Source organism: Portunus trituberculatus, chromosome 12, assembly GCF_017591435.1.
Source record: "Portunus trituberculatus isolate SZX2019 chromosome 12, ASM1759143v1, whole genome shotgun sequence".
Lineage (NCBI taxonomy): Eukaryota > Metazoa > Arthropoda > Malacostraca > Decapoda > Portunidae > Portunus > Portunus trituberculatus.
This window is the reverse complement of record NC_059266.1, coordinates 3,983,039-3,994,273: the sequence shown is the minus strand read 5'-3', so window position 1 is coordinate 3,994,273 and position 11,235 is coordinate 3,983,039. Positions and strand designations below refer to the sequence as shown.

The 11,235-nt window shown below is 40.7% G+C and overlaps 1 protein-coding gene across 1 annotated transcript in view; it reads left to right on the top strand.

The window, feature by feature from the left end:
- Positions 1–8,022: 8,022 nt before the first annotated feature.
- Positions 8,023–11,235, top strand: part of LOC123502873 — a 9,177-nt gene continuing 5,964 nt past the window's right edge. The window contains exons 1-4 of the mRNA XM_045252158.1: positions 8,023–8,484; positions 9,084–9,264; positions 9,472–10,523; positions 11,190–11,235. The exon at positions 11,190–11,235 is cut by the window's right edge and continues 109 nt beyond it. Of these exons, the coding sequence (XP_045108093.1) occupies positions 8,217–8,484; positions 9,084–9,264; positions 9,472–10,523; positions 11,190–11,235 (1,547 nt within the window). The 5' untranslated portion in view covers positions 8,023–8,216. The remainder of the gene's footprint in view (positions 8,485–9,083; positions 9,265–9,471; positions 10,524–11,189) is intronic.

Genomic DNA, 11,235 nt, shown 5'->3' with positions numbered 1-11,235 from the left:
GGATGTGATAACGCGTGTTGGTGAATGGGAAGCTCAAATGTCTGAGTGATAACGCGGGTGACTGAGTGATGACCTTAGAGACAACCTGGGTGTTTGAATGAAAGGGAGACTGTACGCGTAGTGATGAGACCATGTGCTAACTTGGAAGCTTACGGGTAGGCAATCTTCTCTTTATTATTATAATTTTTGTTATTATTATTATCATTATTATCATTATTATTATTATTATTATTATTATTATTATTATTATTATTATTATTATTATCATTATTACTATTATTATTATTATTATTGTTATTGTTATTGTTATTGCTATTATTATTATTATTATTATTTGCATTATTATTATTATTATTATTATTATTATTATTATTATTATTATTATTATTATTATTATTATTATTATCATTAATGCAGTTCTGGTTTTCTCTATAAAAGTTTCATTTTAACTTCACTTTTCATACTTGATGCTCGAATCTATTCTCCGTCATCCTTTCCTCTATGTCTTGTTTTCTCCTTTTCTACTATGTTTTCTTTCTCTCTCTCTCTCTCTCTCTCTCTCTCTCTCTCTCTCTCTCTCTCTCTCATTGAATATTAAATATATCATAATTTTTGTCCACAATTTCCTCAGTTTATTTCCAAGTAAGGTTTTCAGTTTTTACCGAGAACGGGTTGCCATGACAACCACAAAAAACTCAACTTCATTCTATTTTTTTTTCCTCGCGGGACATGGTTATGCAATTTAATTTGGCTTTCAGGGTGGGGAGGAGAGGAAGCAGCTTATTTACAATCATTTCCTTTTTTACCCGGCCGGACTGTGAGGTAGAGGCAATTAAGGCTGTCCATTGCTGCTCTCTGTTTACCTGTGCTTACCTGTGAAGGAATGGACAGGTAAATCAAGGTAAAATGTATCGAATGCTTTACTGGAATAAACGTGAAGGCGTAAAGGAAATGCAAATAAATGTTTTGTTTGAAATGACGACTGACAACGATTCAGAAAAAAAAAAATGAATCTGAAAATAAATTAGAATAATCGAAAAGTTGTGCAGAACTATTATGGCCGATCTTTAGAGGAGAGCATTTTGATAAACTGATAGGCATTCCCATGACTCAAGAAAGCAGAACCGGAGATAGTTTGGGAAAGTTTAAATCACCTTCACCAAATGATATATATTCCAGAATCTTAAGGGAATGCAGCGGTATTATCAGCGAGCTGCTGGCTATCACTTTTAGGAAATTATTATAAGGTTGGACAATTCAATGTACAAACATACACGTAAGAATCGTTACTCCCAGTCCCACCTCAGCCCATACGTGTCACATACCCACCTGAGTTACTGACTGAGCGAATGACAGCAGATGGTGAGAGAGTAAGTATAACAACACTCCCTTTCCCTCCTCTTCCCCTGTACAGCTACCCTCCCCTCACTACATATTGATATAAATATGTGACACAGCTGCCACTCCTACACTCCCCGTCACCTCCGCCGCCAGACATGCTTCGCTTCATCCTCATCTGGGCAGGTGAGCTTGCTTCCTCCTCACCTGAGCTCCAATAATTAATTAAGCCACAGTCATCCATCCCTTTGACTCTTTGGCGCCTCCTCAAGCTGAATTAATTGGTCTGGTGCAAGTTTAGAGCTTATTATTGAGAGATTGCTGTTTGGAAAGGAGCGATCAAGTAATTCAAATGGTTTAGTGTTCGTAGCATATTTTCGTCCCTTATCATAGAGTTGTGGATGACTGGAATGGACTCGGTAATCAAGTTGTTAGTGCTGAGTCAACGAGGAACTTTGAATTACAGGTGATATGTATCTAGTGATATGTATTTATGGATAAATGTGATAAATAGATATAGATGGACAAGTTTTAAAGGTGTAGCAGGATTGCCACGTGTAGGTGTACTGGCTCCTTGTAGCATCCTGTGTGCCCTTTTGTTATCTATCGTGTCGGATTACTCAAGTGAAGTAATAAGTGTTATACTACAATTAATCCTTGTAGTGGTAAGAATGATGCTTTTCGATATTCGCTACATAGTAATATTTGCAGTCACAAACAAAAGAATAGAAGGCTAATTAAGTCTTTTTCAGTCGATAGAAGCTTCTTATGAGAGATTACTGCAGTATTAGATCTGGAGTAAGTCTAAATAGTTGGGGTAATAAGAACAAAAAAATGTTTATCAGTAATAGCGTGAACAGGTGACTATTGTTAATCTTATGCTCTTATCAGCTAATATATCACTGCAATTAAGTGGAACATTATTTTCTTTACATTTTCTTTACATTTTCCTAACAATATCCCCTGGAAATACTGAAAAGCAACAGTGATGATTACGGTATATAAAAAAAAGTAGCAGCCATAATTAGTACATTTGTTAGAGATGACGTCATGCTGTCATTAGCTACAATATGAGTACGGTTAAATCTCTCGTTATTAGCCGGCCGTGAAAAATTTTAACGTGTTCTCAGCAGGCAACGGAATAATGTGGAGGAAATTACGATCATCTGATAACACTCATGGTTACTCATCTCACACACCTGCAACACACCTGCTGCTTGTGGTCTCTCTGTCTCACTACCTTTAAAGAAACCTCATGTCTTGTTTTTGCTGTGTTGTTGCTATTGTTCTTGTTTTGTTCTTGTTCTTTTCTCCTTCTTGTTCTTGCTCTTATTGTTCTTGTTGTTGTTATCGTTCTTGTTCTTGTTCATGTTCTTCTTCTTCTTCTTCTTCTTCTTCTTCTTCTTGTTTGTTTTTGTTTTTGTTTTTGTTTGCGTTTGCTTTAGTTTTAGTTTTAGTTTTTGTTCTTGTTCTTGTTCTTGTTCTTCTTTTCTTCTTCGTCTTCGTCTTCGTCATCTCTATAAAATTTCCATTAACTTCACTTTTTAAACTTGTTCCTCGAATCTGCGCTGTTTTATCCTCTCACAAGATTATGGAGTATTTTCATTGATTTATTTTCTACTATTATTTGAATCATGTTTTCTTTGTCACAAGTCACTCATACATTTTTCTTTCATTGTACAGCTGTTTTTTTTTTTTAACTTTATTCTGGCTAGATACTGGAGAATCTAGCTTTTTCATCTATTTTTCTTTCCCGTAGCTGGTTGTAAAAGTCGAGGAGAGTGATTTTAGACTCGGATTCAGAAACACTGGTTTTTCACCACGACTAAGATCAAAGGCCCCAGAGATAATTAGCTGGGTTTTCAAGAACGCTTCTGTTGGTAATACTTATAAATGTTGTTAATCTATAAACACAAAAACATCCTTAAAAACTCCTGTGACTTCAACTAGAGCCTTTTGAAAGTAGTGAGGTGGCAGCTAGGAGTGTTTCAGAATATGTTTCCATGTACTGCGACTTGTTTGTTACGTATGGAAATGAAAGAGTTTAATAGAGTTTTGTCTTTAATATCTAAGTGAGTCTCAAGTTATGGGTGTCAGTGATGAGCTTCAGATATGATTTTAGTGGCATTCAGAGTTAACGTAGAGAGATTAACAGATACATCGTCTTGATCAGAAGTTGTCTGTTAACCGGATGTTAGAAATCTATAGCGATGGTTTCATCTGGTCGTAACTTATTGTTACCGAGATAAAAGTTATGATTATGTTACACAACAGGGGAAAAAAGGGAAAAAAGTAAAGGAGTGGACTTCAATCAGTGAAACCTACGGTCGTAGTTTGTTTTGTGTGGATTTCTTGATGTGTTTGTTTGTTTGGTTGGTTCGTTGTTGTTGTTTTTGTTGTTGTTGTTGTTGTTGTTGTTGTGGTGGTGGTGGTGGTGATGAATTTTTTTTTTATATTTTTGTTGCTCTTGCTAGTCTCTGCTGCTGATGCTCCTGTTGTGCAGTCCATGCTGCTGCTGCTGTTGCTGCTGTTGGTGTTGGATGTTTTCGGCGATACATTATGTACATTTTCCTCTTAAAAAATATGTTCACTGTTATATTATTTGTGTGGGCGTAAAGCTTTCGGATTTTTTGAGTGCATCTGAAAAGGTAATGTTCTCTCATCATGTTTTCATGGAAGCTTTTATGACACATTATTAATTTGTACATTCCTTTACTTAGTTAATGGTTTATGTACTAATTTTTACTACTGTGTGTGTGTGTGTGTGTGTGTGTGTGTGTGTGTGTGTGTGTGTTATATATATATATATATATATATATATATATATATATATATATATATATATATATATATATATATATATATATATATATATATATATATATATATATATATATATATATATATATATATATATATATATATATATATATATATATATATATATATATATATATATATATATATATATATATATATATATATATATATATATATATATATATATATATATATATATATATATATATATATATATATATATATATATATATATATATATACACCATGTACGTACGTATGTATGCATGTATGTATGTATATTATACAGAATGACATACTCGTAGATACAAAGCCCACAACGAATCTTGCGGTCAAGAAGTGTCTTGCCATAGGACCACTGAGAACATAAATTGAATAAATAAAGTAATTTTTTCTGATATAGCAGCAACATTCAACTGGTTACAACAGAAAACAAGTTATGGCATGTTGAAAAGTCAGAGTGGCATGATGTTAATATTGACGATCGTCGGGATGAGTATTCTTTATGGTGCACCTAAAAGCTTTTAACGAAGGAACTAATTGTAAAATATCTAGTTCCACAGACGACACTACTCTAAAGCAACAAACAAAATATCTAGTTCTACAGACGACACTACTCTAAAGTAACAAAGAAAATAGCGTCAACCTTAAAATGGAGGGAATTACAGTGTTAGGCACATTGCTAAGCTGGGAAGGAAAATGAAAAATCAAATGCAATAAAAAGCATAAAGTTTTCATCACAGGAATAACAAAGCTAACCCAGAATATGTAGCGAAGGATATTCCACTATCATGTCCTGATAAAAAAATAATCTTGCTGTCGTAGCATAAAAAAAACCCTGCTACTTAAAAAAAAGAAAAAAAAAATTTAGTGTAGATTATAAAAAAAGACCTAAAATGGGGTCAATACTACATATAAACAGTTTTAAGGTTACTGGTAACTTACTGGTACTCATTGGAAGAACTTTTGAATTTGAATAAGAGAAGTGACACTTTCTTTATTCAATTCGTTCGAGTCTTTCCCTTGAACAATGTGTGCAATTCTGATAAAATCTGCATGAACTAAACCTATTCATTCTAAGATGTGTTGAGAGGGGGACCGAATTGAAGTATTCAGAATTTTTAGCAATATAGTAGTCTAGCAGTAAAATTAGTATTTTACTATAGCTTGTTCCAGTCTCAAACAACGATAAGATGTTACATCGAAGTGATTAAAATATTTTGAAGCGAAAACTTTCTTGTCACAGTAAATCAAACGAATCCTTTAAAAAATAAAATAAGCTTCTACTTATAAGTAAATCCTAACAAAGCCTTTTCTTTCCCGAATGAATACATATGAAAACATTGCTTCTTTATGTAAATGACAAAAGCTCTTTTACACTGAGAGCGGGGGCACACAGTATTGCTGCCCTTGGCTTCAGCCCTTGTCTCCGTCTCAGTGATCTTTGCTCCTCTGATGGATGATGTCCCTCAACCCACAGCATAGGGCCACTGTGACATTCGGGTTTCCACGATGCTACAAGAGTGCTCGGATGAATTTGTATTACAGAGTGTGATATCGATATCTGATGCACCCCACACTGTATCTATGTTAAATCGATTTTGAAAGAGTCAGACGTGTAGCGTTCACCATATAAGACTAAATAAGACCAATGAACTGTAGAGATTCCTTTCATCCTTTCCTATTAGAATTCCATATCAGTATTTTCTTGGTGAATAATATTTTTCTCAACTATTCTAACTCCAGCGTAAGGTGGAAATAATGGTGGTTGGGGAAGTCTTCAGCCTTAATGACCTGTCTCTAACTTGTAGCAAGATATAAGTAGCTCCTATTGATTGCATGGTCTGCTGCTGTTTGGTGTTTACTTAACATTTGCAATCTTTGTCCTCTTCCTCGTCTTGTTTCTCGTCCATGTCCCTTTCGTGGTTGCGCTTATCTTCCTCTTGTCATACTCGTCATCGTAATCTACCTCTTCCTTGCCCTCGTGCTCTTATCCTCGTCCTCTTCGTCCTCGTATTCGTCTCCTTCGTCTTCCTTGCCCTCTTCCTCTTCCCCGTCCTCCTTCTGCTCGTGATATACATGAAGACAGACGCGACCCAAGAGTACGGATGACTGGTGGTCGATACGTCCAAGTGGCAATCCAACACAGCCTGATGCTCGCCGCCTGACTTTTTTCTTTCTTTTTTTCGTCCCATCACAGGTGACGTAGTGCCTGATCGCCCAGAATTGCAGATTGACTGAAAGATAAATAAGAGAGCTGATGGCTGGAAGTGGCTTGGAGTGAGTCTGTTTTTACTTGGTCACTGAATTATTGGGCGGTCGTAAGTTCACTCTGCCTCCACCTGTCAGCGCTCCCAGTACGTGCAGAGGTGGAGTCTCGAGTGCCTGGCTTACTTTCTAGTTTTTATTTGCACCTTAGCCTTTGGTAGTGTCGTTTTTTTCATCTTTTTATTTCAGTAGTGATCTTAATGTACAGTTACGATTTTCTGGCGCTGATGGATGGAGCCCTAGAGAGTTTTCGTCTTTCTTTGCTGTGCTTCCAATGTTTCGCTGGTATATAGCATGTGCGTGTATATTTTTTATAAACTAATATTTATTTGAACTTGCGTAACTCCTTGGATTTCAAAGAGGGTACACACACAATTTTTCTCTCTCTCTCTCTCTCTCTCTCTCTCTCTCTCTCTCTCTCTCTCTCTCTCTCTCTCTCTCTCTCTCTCTCTCTCTCTCTCTCTCTCTCTCTCTCTCTCTCTCTCTCTCTCTCTCTCTCTCTCTCTCTCTCTCTCTCTCTCTCTCTCTCTCTCTCTCTCTCTCTCTCTCTCTCTCTCTCTCTCTCTCTCTCTCTCTCACACACACACACACACACACACACTTATGTTATATCTAGTTTCAAGTGCGTTAAGGGAAAACAAGGAAACCCATTCTCTTGATTGATTTATACAGTACAATCTTGATCATTGATCGTTAGATAGCGTTAGTTTTGACCTCTAGTTTCGATTTTTCTTACTGTGAAAATGCAAGCTACACAGATAGACAGACGGATGGACAGACAAACAAACTAATATATAATTTGCGACCAAGCGGGAGTTCCTGTCTCGATCTCTTCAGGAAAACCAATGTATACTGCCATCACTTCCCATTAAGGCATATAAACACATTCCCCACCTGTGTTCAAGTGGAATTTAACGACATCATAACATTGAGTGAAGAATATGACGCGTCGTTCCCCAAAGGCACACGAAGAGTGGATAAATATCTAAAAACCAGGCCAGCAGACGATAGGGAGTGAAAGATTTGCCGCACTTCCGGACTCTTGCCACTTCATGGAACGAATCAAGAATGTAAAATACGCTTCCTTGGCCAGGCACAGCTGCATAGACATTAATTTTCCTTTTTGCCACCAGCACAAGAAAAATAAAAGAATGGATAAATGGATAAAAATAGATAGATAAATAAATAGATAAGTAAAGAAATGAATGAATACATGAGCAATAAGTATACAAATTAACAAGTAATTAGATACGTCAGTAAACCTACTTATTCGATGAAGTTTATTTCGCTGTTCACTATACCATTAATATAGTGTTTTCATGACAACCAATAGTACTACAACATTTTCATTTCATCATGGATATATTAATCTATATAATGAAAGATTAGTGTTATTACTATATGTGTATTTTGTTTTTCAAGATTTGTGCTCGAATCCTCTTTCCTTTCCTCCTCTCTCTAGCTTCTCTTATCATCGTCACTGTCAGAACCACCATCACATCACATTATCACCACCATATCATCATGTTTACAGAAATAATGAGATAAGTAAATAAAAGAGTAAAAAAATACAGTCTCATGTTGCACATCCACACATTATGAGCAAATAAAGTGTTTACTCCTTCACGAACACTTTCCTCCCTGAGATGCTGTGGCGTGGAATACCTCCTACCCCCCCCCGCTCCCTGGAGGTGGCTTGGCGGCGCCGGGAAGCCTGCACGCATAAAAGAGGAATAATTCACGTGTCATAAAGTGCCGCGGAACACCACAAGACTCGGCCCTTCAACATTATGAGAAGGTGTTCCGCTACGTTAACCTCTCTCTCTCTCTCTCTCTCTCTCTCTCTCGGTGCAGGAGTGGTAGTGGCGGCGGCGGTGAAGGTGCTGGTGCTGCAGGAGGACGGGGTGATGACCAATCAGTCGTGGGCACAGAGCTCCGTCACCACCACGCCTTCGCCCTCCGCCTCCGCCTGCATCAGATTCAAGGTTTTCTTTTTCCGGCCTCTCACCCACGTGTTCTCCCTCACATCGAAGGAAGAGAGTAGGGAGATTAACGGAGGTGTGTGTGTGTGTGTGTGTGTGTGTGTGTGTGTGTGTGTGTGTGTGTGTGTGTGTGTGTGTGCATATCTATTGGTCATTTTTTCTCATTTACCTCTTCGTTTTGCCTTTATGGATATTTTTTGTCAATCGTCTTTCTCTCTGTCTTTCTTGCATACTACCGGTTCATTTCCTATTCTTAACATGGTCATGCTTCACGTCACTATTGTCTTGCTTTGCTCAGCTTTTTTGTTTGTTCTTTATCCATCCTGTTTACTTATTCACTAATTGACGGTGTTTATGAGATGCTTTGTTAGAATACATAATGTGCTTTATTTCCTTAAGTCTGCTTCAGATTTTCCTGATGTGTGATAAAGAGAAACCATCAATGTTTAGAGACAACATCTGAGACAAGTCTGGTAGGCTTCCTTTTTATTTATTTATATATTCATTTATTTATTTTCTCTCTCTCTCTCTCTCTCTCTCTCTCTCTCTCTCTCTCTCTCTCTCTCTCTCTCTCTCTCTCTCTCTCTCTCTCTCTCTCTCTCTCCTCCTCCTCTCTCCTCCTCCTCCTCCTCCTCCTCCTTCTCCTCCTCCTCCTCCTCCTCCTCCTCGCGGCAGAGATCTTCGTGGACTACGTGCGGCCCATCGTGTCCGCCGCCTTCTACTTCCTGGGCATCTCGCAGCCGCTGCAGGTGCTCACGTGGTACCACTACTGCCTCACCTACAACCACACGGCGGCGCAGATCTCCGCCTACCTGGACGGTGACCTGCAGGGCGTCATCTCCAGGAACACGTCCAGGTAGTGTGCGTGTGTGTGTGTGTGTGTGTGTAATTCACTGTTTGATCTGCTGCAGTCTCTGACGAGACAGCCAGACGTTACCCTACGGAACGTGTGTGTGTGTGTGTGTGTGTGTGTGTGTGTGTGTGGCGTATTGTAGGAAACAGTACCTGTCTCAGGGACGCCAAGCTAACCTAGGAGGTTGACAGTTAACGTGTCGCCCGACAGGTGGTTCTCCGAGGCCACGCTGGTGCTGGGCCAGTACAGCCTCGAGTACCTGAGCAGCTACACGGAACGGCGCAGCTTCAGCGGACAGCTGACGCACGCCGGGGTGTGGGGCCGCACCCTGACGGGCTCAGAAGTGGCTCAGATGGCGGACTGCGGTCCCTTCCCTCCCGGCGTCTCCATCAGTTTGGATCAAGAGTGGATCCTCAACAACGCCTCTTTCGTTGACCTGCCGGAGGCGGAAATCTGCGAGAAGAAGACCAAGTCCAGCTACCTGAAATTAACGCCAATGCCCTACGAAGCGTCGCTTGTGGCGTGTTCCGGGCTAGGGGGACGCCTGCCTGTAGCTGAGAATTTGCAACATGCCCTTGAAATTATGGAGATCTTAAACAGACCACCCGCCATTCAGATGACGTGGATTGGAGCCACCGATAATGCAGAGGAAGGTGTGTACGTGAAGGCCCACAACGAGGAGGTGATAGAGTGGTTCAAATGGGGAAGCAATGATCCCAACGGCCTACAGTGGCAGAACTGTCTCATACTAGACTTCGATTACATGCACGACTATCCTTGCTACGTTCAGCGAGAGGCCCTGTGCTACCTAGCCGGCCAGCAGGAGTGGACGCTGAAGGGTCCGTGTGAGGAGGACACCGCCAACTACAAGTACAGCCTGACACACCCGGACAAGGGCCAGCTCGTGTTCCGCGGCTACTACCAGTACGAGATCGCGGAGGAAGGGGAGGCGTGGTTGTGGAAGAACGTGATCACGGACACGGTTATCGCGCGCCTGTCCTTCGCAGAGGCGCGGTGGCCCATGGGTCGCTGGAACTGGACCATGGAGAGCGAAGTGTGCGAGAAGAAGGGCGTGCAGGTGCTGCAGCTGAGCTCATGCACGGGAGAGGAGTACACGTGCAGGGACGGCTCGTGCATCCCGCGACTGCAGCGCTGTGACCGCCGCCCGGACTGCCATGACGAGAGCGACGAGCAGGAATGCCAGCTGGTGCGGCGCCCCGCCGGCTACCACCACACCCTACCACCGCCCAGCACCATGGCAGGTAAGTAGCGCCACTAGGCTAAGCCGCGGCTACCACCACACCCTGCCGCCGCTCAGCACCGCGGCAGGTGAATAGCGCCACCAGGCCAGTCCGCGGCCACCACCACACAATGCCTCCGTTCTGCACTGTGGCAGATGAGTGGCGCCACTAGGTCAGGCCTTGGCCAGCACCACACGCTGCCCCAACCCAGCACCATGGCCGCCAAACACCGTGTCACTAGTTATTGTTATTGTCGTCTTACCTGTTGTTTCAGCAGGAGGAACAGCAGCACTGATAGTGTTATTTGTGGTTATAGTGATGATAGTAGTGGTAGTGGTGGTTGGAGTTCTAGGAGCCGCAGTAGGCTCAGTGTCCACGGTGTCCACAGTGGTGATGGCGGTATATCATAGCAGTACAAATAAGAGTAGTAACACCAGCAATCATACTAATGGTGAAGAAAAAAAACCTTGAATTTATGTACTGTAGTTATTTCCTCTCATCCTGGTCAATCTTTTTCTCTAGAAATGAGAGTAAATAGTATTTCTCTATTGATGTAACTCTGAAACACCGGAACGAGGTTCAAATGAATGAAATATTCACATACATCACGTAATTGCCAAGGTTTTTTTTTTTAAATACATTCTACTACTCTTGGATCTTCTCCAAATACCTTCACGCTTTTTCCAGGGACCCCTCTACCGGTGGGCCTGAAGATTAAACTGGTGAGTCTTTC